At 37.6% G+C, this 22,211-nt stretch overlaps 1 protein-coding gene across 3 annotated transcripts in view; it reads left to right on the top strand.

The window, feature by feature from the left end:
- Positions 1 to 17,229, top strand: part of CAND1 (cullin associated and neddylation dissociated 1) — a 29,338-nt gene extending 12,109 nt beyond the window's left edge. For all 3 annotated transcript variants that reach the window (XM_052669092.1, XM_052669090.1, XM_052669091.1), the window contains exons 3-15: positions 6,073 to 6,227; positions 7,587 to 7,710; positions 8,115 to 8,371; positions 8,453 to 8,558; positions 9,071 to 9,216; positions 9,717 to 10,009; positions 10,716 to 10,857; positions 11,446 to 12,939; positions 13,686 to 13,781; positions 15,006 to 15,175; positions 15,271 to 15,435; positions 15,636 to 15,743; positions 16,674 to 17,229. In XM_052669092.1, the coding sequence (XP_052525052.1) occupies positions 6,073 to 6,227; positions 7,587 to 7,710; positions 8,115 to 8,371; positions 8,453 to 8,558; positions 9,071 to 9,216; positions 9,717 to 10,009; positions 10,716 to 10,857; positions 11,446 to 12,939; positions 13,686 to 13,781; positions 15,006 to 15,175; positions 15,271 to 15,435; positions 15,636 to 15,743; positions 16,674 to 16,898 (3,481 nt within the window). In that variant the 3' untranslated portion in view covers positions 16,899 to 17,229. The remainder of the gene's footprint in view (positions 1 to 6,072; positions 6,228 to 7,586; positions 7,711 to 8,114; positions 8,372 to 8,452; positions 8,559 to 9,070; positions 9,217 to 9,716; positions 10,010 to 10,715; positions 10,858 to 11,445; positions 12,940 to 13,685; positions 13,782 to 15,005; positions 15,176 to 15,270; positions 15,436 to 15,635; positions 15,744 to 16,673) is intronic.
- The last annotated feature ends 4,982 nt before the right edge of the window (positions 17,230 to 22,211 follow it).

The following is a 22,211-nucleotide window of genomic DNA, read 5'->3' as shown; positions in this document are numbered from 1 at the left end:
ATAATAAATAATCCCCACATTGTCCTTATTTTGAGCAGGTTTTATAACCCAAGTAATGTGGTGGTGGTGGAGAGAAAGAAACCAGGCAGGTTACAGTTTGTGAAGGCTGGCGTGTAGAGGAGTAGGTGTGATTATCTCTGCAACTGGGAATTGCGTGTTCCAGGCTTATTAGAGTAGGTGCTGTGCCTCAAGCACAAATGCTGGGTTGAGGTCATGGGTGTGAGGCATTGTGAGTGCAGCTGCTGAAAGAGAAGCTGATGGGTTTGTCTGTGACTGACCGCTAGTGACTAGATGTTACTCTGTCATTGCTGTTACATAGTAAGTTACACATGGTGCTTCAATGCAGGTATTTGGTTCTTGTGATGGATATCTCTGTCTGCACTTGCTTGCTGCCTTTGGCTTCTGTTGAACATTTTTGATGACAGTTAACACTTGTTACTGTGATGTTGTTTTTTTTTTTTTTTTTGGATGTGAGAAAGAAGGGAAGCAACATTGGGGCACATACAGCAGGGTTGGGGAAGGAAGATTTTTATTTTTGTCTTCACATACAGAGAGGCATGTCTGCTAGTTGTCACCAAATGAAAACTGTAGGTCTCAGTCCTTTGAGTTCAGCTGGAATCCCTGGCTTGCAGTCTTCTGAGTTTGAATTCTAACTGCAGAGTAGCAGCTTAGCTTGAGCTGTTGAAGCACTATCTTATTTTGGGAATGGAGAAAATAGGTGATCAGGTGGAACTGTGGTTTTAAAGGTCTAAGTCATCCTGTGGTTTGAGCTGTATGTGGAGAGGCAAGTGTGAAAGGTGTAAGGGAAGTTGGAATGTGTTTGGAAGCCATTGCTGCAAAAGGCATGAAAACCATGGTGTTCTGAGATGGGGTAGAAGATAGAGTTTCACAGGAGCTTGAAGCATGTGAGTTTCTCTTTACCCTATAGGTACTTCTAAGCTGTTTGACCAGATCATTCTTTTTGCCCCATGCACAGTCAAAAGAACAGTAACCCCACTAGTGGGAGCCAGTAAAATATGCAGTTCCAAAATGAGCAAATTCACTGTCCTGTTTGACCGTGCGCTCAGAAGTGAATTCAGTGTGGTGCCCAGCAGCATTTCGTAACGGTGAGAAAATCCAAAGCGCACACAGGTCAGCAAGTAAAATTAATAGCAGGGGGCAGTTCCTTGTTGACAGCACTTAAGAGTTAAGCTGCACATCCTCAAATCTCTACTACTAAAAAACCACAGAAATAAGGGTGGTTGTTTTTCCCCCCCCCACCCCCCCTCCCAGTAGTACCAAAGAGGTGATGAAAGCTTGGGGTTGTCTTACTCTCATTCTTAGCAAGTACAGTCTTGAGCTCCTAAACTAACATTATTTAGTGCCTGTATGGTGAATGCTGTTGCCTCAAGCCTTTCCTTCTGAATGGTGATGAGTGACCCACAAGTTTCCCTACAACTGCCTTCCTCACAGTTTTATTAGCTAGTGGTGAACTCAGAATCCAGCTGTGTTCCTAGGGAGCTGGATTTGAACTCCAGTAAAACAAGGAAGACTGCTTTGCTTGTCAGCTTGCACACTGTTTGCTTGTCTCTCAATACATATGAAGTAAGAAACTTTCTCCTTTAGACTGTGAAGACTCGAGGGTGATTCTTCTGTCTTAACATATTTGTGGATTTTTGTTACACAGTAGTGTGGGAGTTGATATAAGTACTAAGTTGAAGAAAGCTTTTGCTTGAGTGGCAGAACTTGATTTAGGTTTTTGACTATCTGCTTTCAGAATAATGGCCTTTATTAAGAGATCAGTATCATGCTAGCTTGGACAGAATTTCTGCTTGCCTGTTGATTTTTTTTAATTTCTTTTCTGGTTTTGTGCAGCTGACTTAGTGCCAATGCTTCCTTTTTTTTTAATGTGAAACTTACTCTTTTAATTCAGAATCACTCTCAGAAACTTAGGAAATAAAACCAAAGCTTTTCTTTTTTCCCTCCTGTAATTGCTGAAAGGAAATACTTTGCATCCAGATAGCTTCTTTTCAGTACCGTGGTACAATTACGATAGAACATATCACATATCTTCACTTCTCTGGAACTGTGTAACTGTTAATCAGGGTTTAGCTCTGCACCATCATCTAATAATTCCCTTATTATATTCTATGATCAATTGTATGAAGTTTGAAGTTATCCCACCTTTTTCCCACCTCTTTTCCAGTATCTTGAACTTGTTCTATTTTTTTTCTAATTTAACCTTTCAAAGCATTTTACAAAAGCAAAACAAAAGATCTACCCTTGTTTATCAGACTGACTTGTGACCAAGCTGTTCTGAAAGTGTGGTAATTGCTATTTGTTTCCAAACAGTGAACACTGAATTGTGAATTCGTACACTACAACTTTATTACTGTCTTTTAATCAACTTGGCAAGACAGTCCACCTTTCCACAAGATACTCCTTTTAAGGCTAACAAGGAATTAAACTTGACAGATACTTCTAGTTGAATGTTGTTCTGGTGTTAAATATGTTAATCTATTTTACAAGTAGATGGCAAAATAATGTGTAAAACTTCTCCAAACTTCCAGTATTTCAGTGATGTTATGGCCCTAAATGTCTGCAGTCTCAAAGATCTCATGTACTTTATAAATACTGGGATAGATTTGAAGACTTTAATCTTTGCTTTCTTATGTTTAATATTTGATAACAAGATCATTCAGTTTTCTTGTTTAATTTCAGCTCTCCAAAGCTGGAGTTTACTATAACCTGGCAGGGATCATGTTGGTCTCTGCTAACTTTGCTAGAATAAAGCCTTAATGAAAAGCAGGCATACAGAGTATAAAAATTCAGTGTAGAAGAAATTTAGTTTATATGGAGGCATCCCATTCTAATGTTGTCCTAACATGATGAGTTTGCAGTTGGCTTTAGTATGCTCCTTCTTTTCTGCATTTGTTCATGCCCTTATTTCCATATATTTCTGGTTTGTGAGGTGATTGTCTCTGTACATTGTGCATATTGTTGAAGGACAGATAAATTTTTCTCCGCCCTTGTAGGCTGCAGAAACATGGATGGTTTCTGCTCTGTAGGGCTTGGCTCTATCTGGAGGTTGCTGTGGCTCTTGAAGTCGCTCACCTGCTGTCCTGGCAGCGTAGGAGAGAACAGACCAGAGAGAACCATCATGGAATCATAGGACAGCTCAGGTTGGAAAAGACCTTAAAAATCATCAAGTCCAACGCAACCCAGCCATACTGCCCTAGCTCTAACAACCCTCTGGTGCTCTGTCTCTGAGCACCACATCCAAATGATTTTGGTTTTTTGTTTTTTCCCCACAGGCTCACTTGGACCTGTGTGTGGGCCTCAAGTTGCACCCTCACTTTCACAAAAAAAAAAAGGTCATAGCACCAGAGTTTAAGCTTTTGAAAAATTATTCCTAAAAAATAACAGTGTTGCACATCTTGCCACTTTTTGAAATCATAACCAGTGTAGGTGAGCCCATCGCATCAAAACACAGCTTCTACTATTGGTCAGCGTTTGCACTGAGAGAGAGGTTATATAGAATGTCGTGAAAGCCTTCTCTGCTTTCTTCTGAGTTGAATTTGATGGTGATGTGTATAACCTGAAGCGTGTGCCACAGGTGGAAAAGCATTGGGATGGTGTCACAAATTGAACTGTAGGATTTCTTTGGTGAGACATCTGGATCAGTAGTAAAACATAACTAGGGGAATGTCTGCACATAAGATCAAGACAGTGCTATCCATTAGCCCTTCTATTTTTATGGAAGAAAAGATTGTTTTCTGGAGATACATCTGTGTTTCTGTTAATTCTACAGTTACACAATTCCTGTTTTCTGTAGCTGGTCCTTGCTACTACTGACTCCATTTTTGCCTCAGGCCATTGCTTGTGCTCCTGTGTGACTTGCATGCAGCTTCTTGTTTGGCTGCTATTCCTTCTTGTAGGTTCAGTGCCAAACCAAAGCCTCTACAAACTCAGTAACAGTAGCTTCATGTTGCATCTCACCTTTTGAGATTCTGACTATGAACAGGAGGGAGTCCATCTGTTTACCAGAGTGGATAGTGATAGTGAAGGGGGAGTGGTTTTAAACTAAGATGGGAGGTTTAGGTTAGATATTAGGAGGAAGTTTTTTCACCCAGAGGGTGGTGACGCACTGGAACAGGTTGCCCAAGGAGGCTGTGGATGCCCCATCCCTGGAGGCATTCAGGGCCAGGCTGGATGTGGCTCTGGGCAGCCTGGTCTGCTGGTTGGTGACCCTGCACATGGCAGGGGTTGAAACCAGGTGATCATTGTGGTCCTTTTCAACCCAGGCCAGCCTGTGGTTCCAGTCTATGGTTCCGGTGTTGACATCACACCAGTAAGCATGATTTGATAGGGTAATAATGTTATGGATGTCACCACAGAGAAAATAGCTGTCGAGATCAAAATGCAGAAGCTTGTAAAATTAGGGAGGTATGTATTTCAGAGCAGTTACTGTCTGTCTGGGTTAACTGCTGTGTTTTTGATGAACGCAGGGTTTTTTGATTGCGTAGCTTACAATGCTGATTTTCCAGAATTTCTGAGATTTCCCATTTCTGAGGTGGTTTTTCTGAAGGCAGGTGTTGTAAAAAAAGAAAAAAAAGTTAGAACTAAGTAAGCAAGTCTCGAGTGAAAGGGGGAGAGGAGCAGTGAGGAAACTTAAGTTCTCATGCTTCTTTTTGAATGTTAACAGCTGAATGGAATTTTAAAGTAACTTATTTTTGCAAGGTGGTCTTTCTTGTTTTGCTGGTAAAGCTTTTGTGATTGTGGGTGAGTGCTTACAGTACCAGTTTTGCAGTGTAGAAACAATTGTATTGTGGTTCTTGATTCTAGTTTTGATTACTTATGAAATATGCTGTGTACTAAAATAAGGTCTTTTTTTTCTGAACTACCCCTCTTGCTTCACAACAAATAGATTTAATTGTACCCTGTAGTGTTTAGTGATCAAATCTAGTAAGAAAATGTGTTAGCACAGCCAATATCATGGGAATGTTTTCAGTATTGGTGCAAAATGAGGAAAAATGGATGGAGGCCTCCAAGCCACAGTGAGTCATATACTCTGTGACATTTTATAGATCTCCTCTGTGTAACGGCACAGCATTGGGTTTGTGGCAGAGAAAAGGTGTGTGTACTTTTCTACACAGCTCAATAAAAGCACAGTCCTGCTCATGTGTCTTTCCTAGAGCCTCAAGAAGGAAGTGGAAGACTTGCTTGCTAGTGTTAGAAGGAAATAGAGACAGAATAAGGCATTGTGATTTTTTGCATAACTTCCTTTCTGGAACAGGGTATTAACAATGGAGAGGCAGTGGAAGTTGACAGTAGGGTTAGGAAGATAGTGAAGGATCCTGTATTTCTTAGCAGTGAAGTAGATTTCACTGGGCCATCTGCAGCTTCAGTGCTTTGAACAAAAGGAAGCGTTTGATAAGAGAAACAAAATTGTCATCATCCTTGAAATATTTGGGATGACTAAACATTAACCTTTCAGTGACATTTTCTCTTTTTCCCCCAAGTGCAGTGTTTATAAGGGTCTCTGTGAGTGAAGATTTGTCATGATTTTGTTTTATATTTCACTGCTGTATTCTGTTAAGGCACTCTATGGCATAGAGTGAACGTGTCAAAAAGAACCCAAGTGTTTTGTAGAATAAAGATGTGGTAGTAACGAGGTTTGCTTTCTTGTCTGAACTTTGTAGGCAGCAATAATCAAGTACATAAACTGATGTTTCTGGGTAGGTAATTTTATAAACCTTGGCTGTCGCCTACAACACTTGGCATTAAGTGTGATGAAGTAAGAGGGACTCAGGTTTTGGTACCATGAAGCAGAGCAGTCATACAAAATTGTTTCCATCACTAGGTTAAAAAAAAAAAAAAGAAAAGAGATGTGCTAAATCTGTATTTTGTTACTAGATCTAAGGAGATAGATTATCAGCCTAACCAGCTAGAAGCTGTCAGATTTAAAACATTTGCTTTGACCGAAACCGATCTTAAGTTTGTGACTTCAAACAAAATACTGAAATAAAAACGAAGGATTTTGATGTTTTTATTTATCATTGCAAATGTATTGCCTTTCTTCTGCTTATACAGCCTTGGTCCTTTGGTGAGCAAAGTGAAGGAGTATCAAGTGGAGACCATTGTAGATACGCTCTGTACAAACATGCTTTCGGATAAAGAACAGTTGCGTGACATTTCAAGCATTGGCCTTAAAACTGTGATTGGAGAACTCCCCCCAGCTTCCAGTGGTAAGGTGTTTTGTATTCAAGATGTTTTTTTTTAGTTTGTTCTGTTACTGTACTTTGGAATTTTGGTGGTTTAAAAAACTTAGTTTCCCACTCTGATGTAACTCTTCAGGAAAAAAACTTATGTGACAGGAACATTGGCGTAACAAATGGAGCATAAAAGCTTCTATTTTAATAATCATCTGGTGGAACATCTCTGGGCTGTACTCATAACTAAACCTCTTCTTGCTTTTTGGTTGATAGAATACTGTTAAATTAAAAATTGCATGTTTTTCTTTAATGATCAAATTTCTTGCCTCAGTTTTGGTAAGTGTTTTGGAATGTACCTAATGTTTCTAACAATTGCCTGTTAAGTTACTGAAATGCTTGCTTGTAGTTTTAAATGAAGGCAGCTGGCTCCAGAAGAGATGCTAATGATGAACAGCTCTTCAGTTAATAGTACTACTTTTTTACTCAAGTGGATTTCAGATATTGTATGTAGGGTATAAATGAGAAGGCTGATAAAGAGGGCTTTGAAAATGTGGTTTTTAGAGACTGAAGTTGCTTAAATAGGAACAAACAAACAATACAAATACACTCTGATTTTGACATCCTTTATTGAAAGTCCACCAATAAATAATCACATGTTAATCGGGTAGTAGTGAGATGCATAAACTTAAAAATAAATAATTAAAATGTGGATTGGAATGGCTTTAATTTCACATCAACGTTCCAAAAGTGTGATTTAAATGAAAACAACAAAAAACCCTTCATGCACACAAAGATGAGTGCAAGCCATCAGGAAATGAGTTGGTTTGTAAAATTACTTTGAGCAACATTGAGTGAGCTGTGTATGTTGGGGGAAACTATGCAAGTGTAGCAAATACATTTTAACATGAGTTTTAAAACACATATAATGTTTATTTTAGCAGTCTTTCAAGTAGATTTAAATAGCTTCTTGTGTAAAGGGGTTTGATCTTGTTTGTTTTTTTTTTTTAAAAGTGGCTCTATCTACTTCTGTGCTTCTCTTAGTTACTATATTTTTACCTGTAGTCCTTCCATTTATTGCTCTAAGCTTATCTTGGCCTTTGCTTTCCATTGCTTGCCCTGCCAAAAGCACTATCCTTTCTGTTATGTACAACTTATGGAACTAAAGCTGTCCTACTCTGTATGTTTTGGGGTAGATAGGTAGTCTTTCAGTTCTAATGCAGAGCATAATACTTTACATTAGCAAAGAAACTTGCTGTTTAAACTTGTTTTATTGGGTGGGAAAGATGATTCATGTTAAATTCAAGTTGCTTCCCATAGTCAGAGGCATGATCTCTGCTGTTAATAACTGTATTTTCTCATTATGGAAATGCTGAGGTTTTATTGTACTTTCAGGTTCTGCGTTAGCAGCTAATGTTTGCAAAAAGATCACAGGGCGTCTCACTAGTGCTATTGCCAAGCAGGAAGATGTGTCTGTTCAATTGGAGGCACTAGATATCATGGCTGATATGCTGAGCAGGTAAACATCCTTCTTCCAAAATGCTGATGAGTGCCAGTAAATACTCCTTTCCTAATTTTCAAAATGTGAAATAAAGATGACTTAAGTGAAATAATATGCAAGATATTTAGTGTAAATGGAACCTTAGTTAAAACTAAAAAGTGGGATGTATTGAAGATAAGTTGATCAAGAAGACTGACAATTTGTTTCATTTTCTGATAACTGTAGTTTTAAGCTAATTTTCAATGTTTACTGCTTTGAAGGTATATTTAAACTCGTTTCTTGTTTTTAAAAGTTCCAAAAATTTAAAAACTTAATTGGAATCTCTGTGGTGTTCTGGGAATATTTAAAGTAATTCTGGTAGAATATATGAACAAAGTTATCTAGATTCAATTGGTTTGAGTTTGTGTTTTGTCTGTTTTAAGGCAAGGAGGACTGCTTGTTAACTTCCATCCTTCAATTCTGACCTGTCTGCTCCCCCAGCTGACTAGCCCCAGACTTGCTGTGAGGAAAAGAACCATCATTGCTCTTGGTCACCTGGTTATGAGTTGTGGCAATATGGTTTTTGTTGACCTCATTGAACATCTGTTGACAGAGCTGTCTAAAAATGATTCCATGTCAACAACTAGGACCTATATACAGTGTATTGCTGCTATCAGTAGGCAAGCAGGTCATAGAATAGGTAAGAAAAATATATAAATTATCTGTAACTGGGTGGACTCTTTAGATGAGAGTAATTACTTTGCTAATATTTCTTTATCAGGTGAATATCTTGAGAAAATAATTCCTTTGGTTGTAAAGTTTTGTAATGTAGACGATGATGAACTACGAGAGTATTGCATTCAAGCATTTGAATCCTTTGTTAGGAGGTAAGTAATTCTCAGGTACTTATTTTGAGTTTTCTTAATATCTAACAGTGTGCTGTTTGATTGTGAGCTGTTAAGGTAGTCTCTGGTGTAAAATATATTGGTGTAAAATATTTTTGCAAGATTTGAACTGAAACTGTTCCTATAACTCAATGTTACACCTTAACTGCTAAGCAGTGGGTTATGTTTGGATGTCATAAACTCTACTGTGTCAGTGCTACTAATGCACACAGGAGGGAGGAAGTATTCTAATAATTCTTGTTGTCTAGTAGTGATGAGGAAAATAAATCATATCCAAAGGCATATCTTGCTCTTCTGCAAAATTCCAGTCTAGTAGATTGGGTTGCATGGTGGCATTGTCCTATCTGAATTACAGATTCAGATGGATGCATCTGATGGTATTTGGTTTAGCTTTGATGTCTTCAGAGTACTGCATGCAGTGTTAAGTCTTTTAGGCAGAAATATTTTAATTCTTATAGATAATCTGACTTTACTTTTGTTCTGGTACTGTGCAGATGTCCTAAAGAAGTTTATCCTCATGTATCTACTATAATAAATATTTGTCTTAAATATCTTACCTATGATCCAAATTACAATTATGATGATGAAGATGAAGATGAAAATGCTATGGATGCTGATGGTGGTGATGATGATGATCAAGGTATATTTGTATTTTGGTTTGGGTGAGAGTCTTGAGAACTTGCAGTGGTCTGTGAAAATTGAAATGGTGGCAGTGCTGCTAAGTGTCAGTATTTGAATGACTTGCATAGCTCCAAATTGAATTTCTATATTGGTTTATAAGCATGACATATGAACTCATTTCTCAGAATAAAAGTATTAGATGTTACTGCTGAAGGTAAATAATTCCAAGAGTGAACATAAAGTGCAAGATAAATATTTTAAAATACATAAAAGGTGGTAAAAGGTTACAGCATGTAGTATGATAGATCTGAAGTGAAAAATATGTCAGTTAATGAATTGGAAATACATGTTTGACGTAGTGGGAAAGATTTCTCACTACTTCCCCTGTAAACATTATTACTTAATGCATAAAATCAAATAGGTTAAAAAATGCAAAATACTCAATATTTTTCTGTAAGATAAGACTTTGATGCTTTGATTGTCTAGATTTGAACATCTGCATAATTTTATTTTTTCAAGGGAGCGATGATGAATACAGTGATGATGATGACATGAGCTGGAAAGTAAGGCGTGCAGCTGCTAAATGTCTGGATGCTGTTGTTAGCACACGGCACGAAATGCTTCCAGAATTCTACAAAACTGTGTCTCCCGCTTTAATAGCCAGATTCAAAGAACGTGAAGAAAATGTTAAAGCAGATGTTTTTCATGCTTATCTTTCTCTTTTAAAACAAACTCGACCGGTGCAAAGTTGGCTTTGTGATCCTGATGCAATGGAACAAGGAGAGACACCTCTGACAATGCTTCAGAGTCAGGTTATTCATCAAGGTTTTTTGTTTAACTTTGTGAAAACACATGGATATTTTGTCCTATTCATATTGATAGCTCTTGAAATATGCCATGCTATGCTTTTGTCACATATAGATTGCAGGTTATAGTACTGTGGTACTGTGTTCTGGGATCGCAAGCCTTAGAACCAGCCCAGAAAAGTGCAGCAGTTAATTTCCAGTCATGGAAATTAAAATTACTGGCTTGGGCAGATATGCTTATCTGACTTCAGTTGTTTACCTTTAGAAGTTGCATGTCCCATGTAATTTAACCACTTTGCCAAAGCAAACTAGTTATTTTTCATGTCCCAGAACATAGGCAAAGCCTCTATTAATCATGATAAAACTTGATTTGCTATAACATGTTTGATTTGCAAAATAAAAAGGATAGTGCTGACAAATGGCATTTTCCTTTTCTTAAAGTGAATTATTTGACTGACTTCTTGTTTCTCTGCATAGTTTTATTAATGCAAATGTAGTTTTCTTTTGTTTCATCTCACCTTTTGAAGTTGTAATACTGTTTTTTTTTAGTTTGTGATTCTTTTGAATCTTTATTTCTTGCTATTTATACAATAACTGATTCTGTGGGGAAATCAGAAATAGAGAAAGGTTTGTCTTAGCCTTCTCCCCAAGTGATGACAGATGAAAGAAATGTCAGCTATTGAATCGATTAACAGATGTGTGATGGTTACAGGTTCCCAACATTGTTAAAGCCTTGCACAAACAAATGAAGGAGAAAAGTGTGAAGACCCGTCAGTGTTGCTTTAATATGCTGACTGAGCTAGTAAATGTGTTACCTGGAGCCCTAACACAGCATGTTCCTGTGCTTGTACCAGGTATGAGAAGCGTACAATTAAACTAAAGATTTACTGAGAACTTTGATATGAAACTAAAGGACGAAAGTCTTGACTATACTGTTTATATTTGAAATTGGCAACGTAATCAGCTACTGTATGTATAAATTCGTGTACATATTTTAATTCCATTTCCATTAATCTTGAAAACAAGGGCTGGCTGTAAGACTGGATTTTTTTTCTTCTGTACTTTAATGAAAGGTTCATTTGCCTCTAGTTGATTATCTCAAAAAATATTGCTTGTATTTTAGTTTTTAGTGCCTTAGATACTGAATTTTGAAGTAAAAAAGGAAAAGTAATCTTGGAAAATGTAAAGGTACAGATTCCTTTTATAATAAAAAAAAAAAAAAGGCATCACAAACCTTCAAATGGCCCAGGTCCTCTGTGTAGAAAAAGTTTGTAGAGTAATTGTTTGAATAAAATGGCAAGAAAGGGGCTTGGGAAGCATTCAGTAAGTGTTTTCCTACAGTCATCCTAACACAGTATAGCTGCCTTCCTTCAGAAGTTTGAAGTGTTCTAACAGGGTATAAATATCCTAACCTAAAAATACGTTTTTCATCTTTCTTCCAGGAATAATTTTTTCACTGAATGACAAATCAAGTTCTTCTAATCTGAAGATAGATGCTTTGTCCTGTTTGTATGTGATCCTCTGCAATCATTCTCCCCAAGTTTTTCATCCTCATGTTCAAGCACTGGTGCCTCCAGTTGTAGCTTGTGTTGGAGATCCATTTTACAAGATCACATCAGAGGCACTTTTGGTTACTCAACAACTAGTGAAAGTCATTCGTCCTTTAGACCAGCCTTCTTCCTTTGATGCTTCTCCATACATCAAAGATCTCTTTACTTGTACAATCAAGAGGTTAAAGGCTGCTGACATTGATCAGGAGGTGAAAGAAAGGGCAATATCTTGCATGGGTCAAATCATTTGTAGCCTTGGTGACAGCTTGGGCACAGACTTGCCTAGTACACTTCAGATCTTCCTAGAGAGACTGAAGAATGAAATCACTCGGTTAACTACAGTGAAGGCCATGACACTGATTGCTGGTTCTCCTTTGAAGATAGATTTGAGACCAATCTTGGGGGAAGGAGTTCCTATTCTTGCTTCTTTTTTGAGAAAGAACCAACGGGCTTTGAAACTGGGCACTCTTTCTGCTCTAGATATTTTAATTAAGAATTACAGTGACAGCTTGACAGCTGCCATGATTGATGCTGTCCTGGATGAGCTTCCACCTCTTATTAGTGAAAGTGATATGCACGTATCGCAGATGGCCATCAGTTTTCTGACAACACTTGCTAAGGTATATCCTTCCTCCTTGTCAAAGATTAGTGGGTCCATTCTCAATGAACTTATTGGGCTGGTGAGATCGCCTCTGCTTCAGGGCGGAGCGCTTAGTGCCATGCTGGAATTTTTCCAGGCTTTGGTTGTGACTGGTACAAATAATTTAGGCTATATGGATTTGCTGCGCATGTTAACTGGTCCAGTGTACTCTCAGAGCACAGCACTTACTCACAAGCAGTCTTATTATTCCATTGCCAAATGTGTGGCTGCCCTTACTCGAGCGTGCCCTAAGGAAGGACCAGCTGTGGTAGGTCAGTTCATTCAAGATGTCAAGAACTCAAGGTCCACGGATTCCATTCGGCTTTTGGCTTTGCTTTCACTTGGGGAAGTTGGGCATCACATTGACTTAAGTGGACAAATTGAGCTGAAGTCTGTAATATTAGAAGCATTCTCTTCTCCTAGTGAAGAAGTCAAATCAGCAGCATCTTACGCATTAGGCAGTATTAGCGTTGGCAATCTTCCTGAGTATCTGCCTTTTGTCTTACAAGAAATAACCAGCCAGCCTAAAAGGCAATACCTTCTTCTTCATTCCTTGAAAGAAATAATTAGCTCTGCATCAGTGATTGGTCTCAAACCATATGTTGAGAACATCTGGGCCTTACTTCTGAAACACTGCGAATGTGCAGAAGAGGGTACAAGGAATGTTGTTGCTGAATGCTTGGGCAAGCTTACTTTAATAGACCCAGAGACCCTGCTTCCACGACTCAAGGGATACTTGGCATCAGGTGAGTTGTATGCATAAATTGTAAAAAATGGCCTTATATTATCTTAATAAATTGCTGTGAGATTCTTTTAGTGATTTGCTTAAGTTCTGTAACATTCCTGAAATTTGCTTGCCCCTCAAAACCCTCTGCCAAGAACAATATGAAGCTTAGTTCCATTTGGGCAGGAGAAAGTAAGTCATGCAGAGCATGAATGTTCTTCTTTCAGAGTATGATATTTAATTTAATAATGTTACATTTAACAAAACTGTAAACTTAAACTGTAAAACTTAAAGGGGAGAGCGTAGGCAGCGAAGGACAGTACTGCTTGATAGATTTGTTGCGGAGCGTTAGCATTTTATATATTCCTAATTCTTGAATAAGAATTCTGAAATTTGTAAGGATAGGAAGGATGGAACCAATCAATGAGTTTAGAACTGTATCGGTGTGTTTTCTTCATGTCCTTCTGCTTTAAAGAGGAGAATTGTTTATAGGATTGCATGAGATAAATTAAAAGAGTGTGCAAGTAGGCTCATTGCTTCAGTTTTCTGGAGCAGAAAAGATTTATTACACATACTGTGTCTCAGCATTTAAAATGCAATGCCAGTATATCTGTGGAGGCTACATTGCGTTACTAGTAATAAGAAGCATTTATTCTTCAGCTATTGTAAGGATATTAGAAGCTGGTAAAGAGTGGGTTTAAGTGTGATTTAAATTCTGTAGTTGTAGTGTTTTAACTGTTACGTACTCACAATTTTATTTCATGTTAGGATCCTCATATGCTCGAAGTTCTGTGGTGACTGCTGTTAAGTTCACTATTTCTGATCATCCACAACCCATAGACCCACTCTTGAAGAACTGCATAGGTAAGTTATTTAGTTCTAGTGACAAATTCTAAGTTTTCAAGTGATGGAATTGCATTTAAAATGTATTCTGTGTGTCTTCAGAGAAAGATCGTTTTGTAGATGGAACCAGAAATAGCTGCTTATGTTAACTGTTGAAACTGTTTGAAATGGTTTCCTTAGGATCCAATTATTTCTGTTAACTCTAGCTTATTTGAATTCAGAACGGTACAAGATATGTGATAAAAGTAGCATATATTTAAGCTGCAATGGAAAAGAATATAAGGAGCAAGGACTTTTAGAAAGATGGTACCTAAGAGATGATTTCTTCTTCCAAGATCTTTCTAAATTATGTCAGCTTGAATTAGTCAGGTTCTGTCTTTACCCGGAAAGGTGGTCTTGGAAATGTTTGGTCTTAAAATATGCATATGTGTGTTAATTCTGAGTATTATCAGATGGTGGACTGTAAATCTAGGTCTTTGTGATTCTGTAATGCTTTCTGATCTGAAAGTTATTTAAGGCTATTGTTTGTGGGTAAGATAATCAGAGCTTTCAGTGTGATAGAGCTTTGCAATTCTGTGGCTTTCTGAGCTTTTCTCGTTGGTATGACATTGTTGTAGATTTCTTTAATATGCTGTGGTGACTGTTAGCTTTATAGTGGATTGATTACCCTAAAATCTTTAGGAAGAAGTGTATACCACTAAATCTAATAAGGAGTAAAAAGATTCATCTTTACAAACAGTTTTGTGGGGAGCAAGTTGTTTATTTATGGTGAGGCGATGTCAGCTCTTACCTTACTTTCATTGCTAATCTTTATTTCTTTTTTAATAATACATTAATGAGTTGATTGATTATGTGTGTGGGCTTCTCCTACTATCTTCCACTAAAACTGCTTTACCCCTTTGATTTCTGGAAATACTTTTTGGGTATTGAATACAGTAAGTGAACTACTGCTATCTACTACTTCAAGAATCTCTAATTTTTAGTCTCGTTACCTTATTTTTGTGGGTGTAGAAGCTGCTTTATTTACACCCTGTTTTTCTCCTCTTTAAAGGTTCAGCGCTCCTGGAAGTTGCTAAATACTGCGGGGGTGGGATTACTTGTTTCTGCAGGCTTTTGTTTTACCAAAGCAATGCTACAGAGCAGCAGAAACTAACGTGAAAATGTATGGAGACAGGCCTTGTTACACCAATACATACTGAGTAGGCTTATCTTCTGGTAACTTAGGAATTTGTTGATTTATTGCAGGTGATTTTTTGAAAACATTGGAGGACCCGGATCTCAATGTCAGGAGAGTAGCCCTAGTGACATTTAACTCAGCTGCACACAATAAACCATCATTAATAAGGGACCTCTTAGATACTGTGCTTCCTCATCTTTACAATGAAACAAAAGTCAGGAAGGAATTAATCAGAGAGGTATGTTAACTAAGAAAAATGTGACTAGATTAACGCAAATAGACTCCGTTTGTCTAAATGTATTATTTTTTAACTTTGTTTTTATTTGCTGACAGGTGGAAATGGGACCATTTAAGCACACAGTTGATGATGGTTTGGACATTAGGAAAGCTGCCTTTGAATGCATGTATACTCTTTTGGATAGCTGTTTGGATAGACTAGATATATTTGAATTCCTAAACCATGTTGAAGATGGCTTGAAGGATCACTATGACATTAAGGTTAGCTGTCATTTTGCTATGTAAGCAAGCAAGAAATGTTTTGAATAGTGAGTGGACTGAAATGGTAAGAATGCTACCTCGTGTGTTTAAATATTTCATTATTTAAAATATCATTAAAGTGTTGCTGTGAACGGTTGCACAGTGTTCTAGGAAATGACTGTGTTGTGCATGACTGATTTTTTGGTTTTCTCTCCAACTAGATGCTAACCTTTTTAATGTTGGTGAGACTGTCGACCCTTTGTCCAAGTGCAGTGCTGCAGAGATTGGATAGGCTTGTTGAACCTCTGCGTGCTACATGTACAACTAAGGTATTGTTTTAAATTGCAACTTCTGTTTGTTAATTAACTTGTGTTGCCTTACAGAATTATAAATGAATTTGTGTCTGAAGAACGCTGCTTGTAATCTAGGTGTACTGCTAGAGCTTTTCCTGAATTATAGTTTGTAAACTGCAGAACGATGCAAATACGTGGATCCTTATACATGTATTACTTCTCCTTAAACTACAAATTAAAGACCAAAATGGTCAGCTCATTTTTAAAAGTCTTGTTTTTTTGCCATTTTTTTGTTTCTCAAAAACGTAGTTGCTACTTCAGCAACTTGTGTGTTATTATAAACAGTGAAAGTAGAATACTAAGGGTTTTTCTGACTTCTGAGGGTTATGTTGTTGCAGACAAACATTAGAGTGATGAAGGTAGCATAAAATGGTGCTGCTTTTGGTTTGTTTTGTTGTGGTGTTTTTTTTCTCATTTATACAGTGAGATTTTTGGGTTTTGGCACAGTTGGTCTCCTACTCCCACTCATCTTGATTCAGCTGTGTGCTCTGATACTGATTTAATGCCTGATTTATCTTTTTTTTCCCCATTACTGTAATCTGTTATATTGACTGTCAAGAATTTTTACTGTTTTTAATAATAATTTATCACTGAAATCAAGAGAAGGCTAATAGATTATTTTAATAAAAGCAGATTTTTTTGCTTAACTGTTGTTCTCTGAAGTCTGGAAGTATTTGTGATAACACCATTTCACTGTTATTTACTGACTCTACTAGCTAGAGGTTAGCTGCTAACATTTCTATTTGGTAATTGACTTGGTAACACGCAGCATTTTTGTGTTTACTGTGGAGTGTTCAGTTTTGGTCTGGTGAAAGGAAATAGGTCTTTATAAGATAAGTGTGGGTTAAGGTGGGTTTAGAGGGAGAGTTGAGCTACATTTTCAAACATTTTCACTTTTTTCCCTAGGTAAAGGCAAATTCAGTGAAACAGGAGTTTGAAAAGCAAGATGAACTGAAACGATCTGCGATGAGGGCAGTAGCAGCACTTCTTACCATTCCAGAAGCAGAAAAGAGTCCGCTAATGAGTGAATTCCAGTCACAGATAAGCTCTAACACCGAGCTGGCAACTATCTTTGAAAGTATCCAAAAAGATTCCTCATCCACTAACTTGGAATCTATGGACACTAGTTAAATGTTTGCCCAAAATGGGGACCATTATGTTGAACCATAAGATGCACTGAATTGACAGGTTATGAGTAAGAAACAGAAAAAAATATCTAATCTACACATTGTTCCACTTTATTTACCTTTATGGAGACAGTTGGCTTTTCCCATTGTTGCTTTTCTAGCATCTATTCCAGAAATGTATTTCCATAATCCAGCGTTTGTTAACCACTCTTGTTTTAGTGGATTTGGCCACATTTGGGAATTAAAAAGTTGACGCATGGTGTATGGAAGTAGGTTCCAACATCCATTTTCCTTGTAACATTTAGGATTAAAATGTTAAAATTTTGTGACCATGATTTTTTTTTTTCTTTTGTTTACTCTTTCTATTTGTAGACAACAACAAAGAGGTGTGGGGGAGGTGGGAATCAAGCATCCAGGTGCACCATGTTTTTGTATAACTTTTTATTTTTTTTTGTTTCAGCTTCATAAATTGGTTTGGCTGGCAGATAAATCCTGTGTAAGATTTATTATATTAAAGAGGGGGCTTTGGCACAGTTCAAAAAGAAGCAGACATAAATGTCATTTTTTTAAGGTGTGGGGATTAGAAAACAAATATCCCTGTTGTGCACACTAATTTTGCATGAGCAAGTTTACAAATATATATTGTCTGTAAAACAGCATGTGCGGTTTATTCGTAATACAAGTTAAAATAAGTGCTACTGTATCAGTGCAGTTTTCAGGTATCTTAACATACAGAACACTCACGTAGGAAGGGATGAATTGAAAGTTAGTTGTTTTAACCTGGCTTTTAAAAATGCCAATGATGTGACCATGCAGATCTGCTCACAGCAAATATGACAGCTTCTGCAGTTTTCGTGGCTTTTCAAACTCATAGACTGAATTCCCTGGAAATGGGGTGGGCAAACAGAAGATCTGCGGGCAATAGGATGAGCTGTAGGTAAAACGACCTGAGAACACTTAGCTGCTTGATGGCTACTGAACTCTGGATTCAATTCTGCTTTTGTTAGCAAGTAGGAAAGGAGATCTCTTCAAATGTCTTCTACCTCCTATTCTTTATGCAATGGCTTCTTTAATTAGGGCACTAATATGTGGTATTACCTTGGCAAGCATTGCCAGAGCATCATTCTGTGCCCATCGGAATGTTTTCTGGCGCGTGGAGCCACCAGTAGATCACAGTGCTATTACTGTTGTATTGGTACTGCTGTATTGTACTGCTATACTGGTGTTCTGATGAGACAAGAAACAGAGTGGTTTCAAGACTGGAGAGAGAGAGAGAGAGAGAGAGAGAGAGAAATGTTAGGAAACAAGCTGAATGGGAAAAACCTGTGGTGAACATGTTTAGGTACTCTACAAGGGGACCAGAGGATGGTAGCTGGCAGTACTTCAGTAAGCTGGATTTGGAGTTCAATAGCAGAAGTTGGAGAGCCACTGCTTCAGTTTGAGTCTGGTCATTGTTTAGTTAATACAGTTGGTTAGTTGTCTCTTTTAGTCAGGTCTGGGTTTGATTTTCTTCTCGTTAACTAATAGCTGAAATTTTTGGAAACCTGTTACTTGATTATGTAGTAGAAGCTGCTACAGGACTAAACAAGCGTACGACTTCAGAGAGTTTCCTGTGAGCGTTGGGGTTCAGGAGCAAGTTCTTCTCATACTTACAGCTTGAGTAGAGTAGATACTGGTGCATTTTACTTTAGTTGTAAGATATGAATGAAGAAATCTATGAACTCATTCAGTAATAACATTTCTAATGCTGTAGAAAATTTGAAATTGGAGCTTTCTCTGTCTCTGAAGTCTTCGTACTTATGTATCAGTTGTCTTCTAGAAGAAGAAATAAATGAAATTAAATGTACCAGCATATCTAAATGTCATGAAAAAGTATGGGATGACCCTAGAGAGAAACCATATGGTAGAAATGCACTGTGAATTAGGTGCATTCTCCCCTGCTGTATAAATCATCTACTTCAATTACAGCAATATACAGGCCTACTGATTAAGAATCTGTTGTGCTAATTAGTTGTCAAATTAATCTTATTTCCTTTGTGTTAAGTTTTCAGAGTGTATTAAGTTTTTTTTTTTTTTTAGGCTGAGAATTAAGTATGAGAATGATATGATAAACATGAAATGTGAGGGTAAATTATGTGAAAGGATTAGAGGACTGGTAAGTAAATAGAGTACTTACACTCACAGCTGAGAGATGTATGTTTTTATGACTACCACAATGCCTGTGTTGTGGATTCAAATAATCTTCACTTAAGGAAAGAAGGGAAGGTTGAGGTGTATTGCATAGTAAATGCTTTCTTGCAGGAGAGTACTTTTTATTTTGACCACTGACAAAGCAGGTGGGTACATAAGAATTTAAAACTTAAATTACAAAAGAATGAGGAAGATTTCTAAGTTTTCTGTAAGTGATAGAAATTCCACAATAGGATTCTCAGTGGGTAGGTGTTGGATATTTTAGCAAAGCAGGAAGACAGACTTAAGATGTAACTGTACCATAATTGTGATACTAGGTGTTGGTTTTATAAAATCTAACTAGGTTACATGTTCAGATTGCATTGCCTTTAACTGGATTGCTTGATCTAAGTGCTTGTTTTTGGGAGAGGAGATATTTTTTTATTATTTTTTCTTGTTTTATTCCCCGACTGTATGTCAAGTATGTTTGCTTAACTAAATCTGATGTATTTGTGCTTTTAGTGCAGTTAGGTTCAGGCAGTTCTGTTAAGGATGATGCCAGAAATACCTCTAGCTGTTTCTTGAACAATAAATGTCTGAAGCTGAAGTACAAAACTGGAATTCTGGAAGGCGGCTCTTAAAGATTCCTGATGTGGTTACAATTTTCTCTAGTATTTTTGCATAGAAGCAATTGAGAAAATTTAATAAGCTTGCACATAATACAGAAATGGTTGGCCATGGTTGCCATTAACAATTTATTTGTATCTCAAAAGTAATTAAGGTTTTACTAGAAGAGGTTGTTTGGTGTGCTCACATTTTTCTGTGAAAGATCTTGGCATCCTTGCGAAGGACATGTTTTCTTTAAAATAAAAATAAATCATTTTTATAATTATACATATATTCTACACGATACAAAGAAATACATATTTCTGTATATAATTTAGATATATATTTTGCTGCGTTTAAAGTTGATAATTTTCCTTCAGTGTTACCTCTAATATAGCAGTTGCCAGAGCTGAATTGCATTCAGATTGTATTTATGTCAACTAAACAAAACAAGTTCAAATAAAACTCCTGTTTACATGAGGTCCATTCGTATGCAGGTAAGCAGCACCGCTTCTCTCCATTGAGGAATTATTTTGACGTAACTCAAATTAGAGATGTGAGTTAAAAGTTGATGTGTGTGATGACTGTTGTATTTGGCATAATACAACTCAATAGAAACACGAGGAACGTGTTCACCCTGCTCTGGTGCACTGATTGGTAGCAGTGATTTGAGCAGCTATGTGCATATTTACTGGTATATCGCCTTCCTTTCTTCCCCTTAGAAGGCTCAAAAATCATCGTAGGATGTCACATTAGAAATGTTTTGGTTCTGTTGTTGTTTATCCTCATCATTCGGATGGACAAATTCACCTCTCTAACCAGTATCTGACATTTTAGTCTGCATCCTCTGGGTTTTATTTCCCATTTGACATAAACTTCAGATAGAAAGTATTTGTTATCATTTCTAAATTAAAGCTACCAGTCACTTCATTACTTCCTTTTTGTCCTTACTCTTTGGTATGAGAAGGGAAAGCTTTGCTCGTTGTGCTGTCGAGCACAAACAGGCGGGGTTTGTGACTGCACGCATTCCCCCGGTGCTCTTCAGTGTAGACTTAGAGCCAAAATATTCTTTTACATTTAAACCATACTTTCTCATCAGTATCAGTCTTTCATTTTTCATTGTTTGGGGAATTTAGGGAGGAAATCAGATTTCTTGACCACAGTAAAGTGAGTTCATCTTACATAATCAGTGTTGAAGCAGCGTTTTTCTGCAAGTGGTGATGTGAGCAATGGACCATTTTGTCTCAGTAGGGTGGTAAGCTCCTTCAAGAGATCATCCATCTCCCAAAACAAACAGAAGGATTTCTGTAGTCTGTATTGTGTTTCAGAACTTAGCTCTGAAGTGGAGAAGAAATAAGAATGTTTCTCTGAGAACTGTGTGGACACTGATTGGAAGACAGACGTCAGCTGAAATAATAGCACTGAGGAAAAAAAAAGTCTGAACATGCTGATATTTTTATTAAAAAAAAAAAAAAAGACAATATTTTCTTTTGTGTTCTGCCTTTGAGCTTATTTTGAAAGATTAGGAAATACAGAAGAAATAAAAATTGGCAAGTTGTGATCTTCTGTGATTCTGGAACTTTGGGGTTCAGTTTCTGTTCACTGCTACTTCCATTAAATCTAAAAATCCACCCAGCCTCCTAGAGGTATTTTGGCAAAAGCACATAACAATTAAAAGAAAACCTTTTCAGAGGGTTTAAGTTCTCTTAACTGTTTTCGTTACTGTATTCATGCTGAAGAAATTATTTCCCTTAACAACATGAATTTCTCCCACCTGATAATTTGGAGGCAGCTCAGCACTGCTGCCACATTCTTTAGGTTATAAGCTGTGTCACATAGTTCAGTGCTGTGAAGATATTCACAAGTAGAACAAACTCCCTCTGCTTCCCCTCCTCAGGAGCTGCAGAGAGCAGTCTGCAGCTTAGGTTGGATGTCAAGGGGAGGTTCTTTACTTTGAGAGTGGTGAGGTGCTGGCGCAGGCTGCCCAGAGAGGTTGTGGATGCCCCGTCCCTGGAGGTGTTCAAGGCCAGGTTGGATGGGGCCCCAGGCAACCTGGTCTAGTATTAAATGGGGAGGTTGGCAGCCCTGCATGTGACAGGCAGCATGTTGGAGCTTCATGATCCTTGAGGTCCCTTCCAACCCAAGCCATTCTATGAGGCTGCTTTAGTCTCTTCTTCAGCCCTGTGCCCTCAGCCTCTCCTCACACCAAGTAAAGCCCAAGGAAAGCATCAGACTGTTGCTTTCCTACCAGGCACCAACTTTAGAAACTGGGAGTAATTCAACCCTATTAAAATGATAGGATATTTTTGTCTCCCATGTGTCTGATGTGAAAAATGGCAAATGTGTTTGATGTGGAAGATCGTGCACTGTTGTTTTACATTTTTTTTCAGTATTTACTTGAGTTGCAGATCGGTTTCTAAGAACTTGACAACTTCTCAGATCTGCTCCTCTCCTTCACTCTCAGCTTTTTAGAATAAGAGGAATACCACAATTCTGTGATTTCTGTAGTGCTGTTGTCTTTTGATTTCTGCAGGACTGTGGG

This window comes from Tympanuchus pallidicinctus, unplaced genomic scaffold (genome assembly GCF_026119805.1).
Source record: "Tympanuchus pallidicinctus isolate F22 unplaced genomic scaffold, pur_lepc_1.0 scaffold8, whole genome shotgun sequence".
NCBI lineage: Eukaryota > Metazoa > Chordata > Aves > Galliformes > Phasianidae > Tympanuchus > Tympanuchus pallidicinctus.
This window is presented reverse-complemented; position numbering and strand designations above follow the sequence as displayed.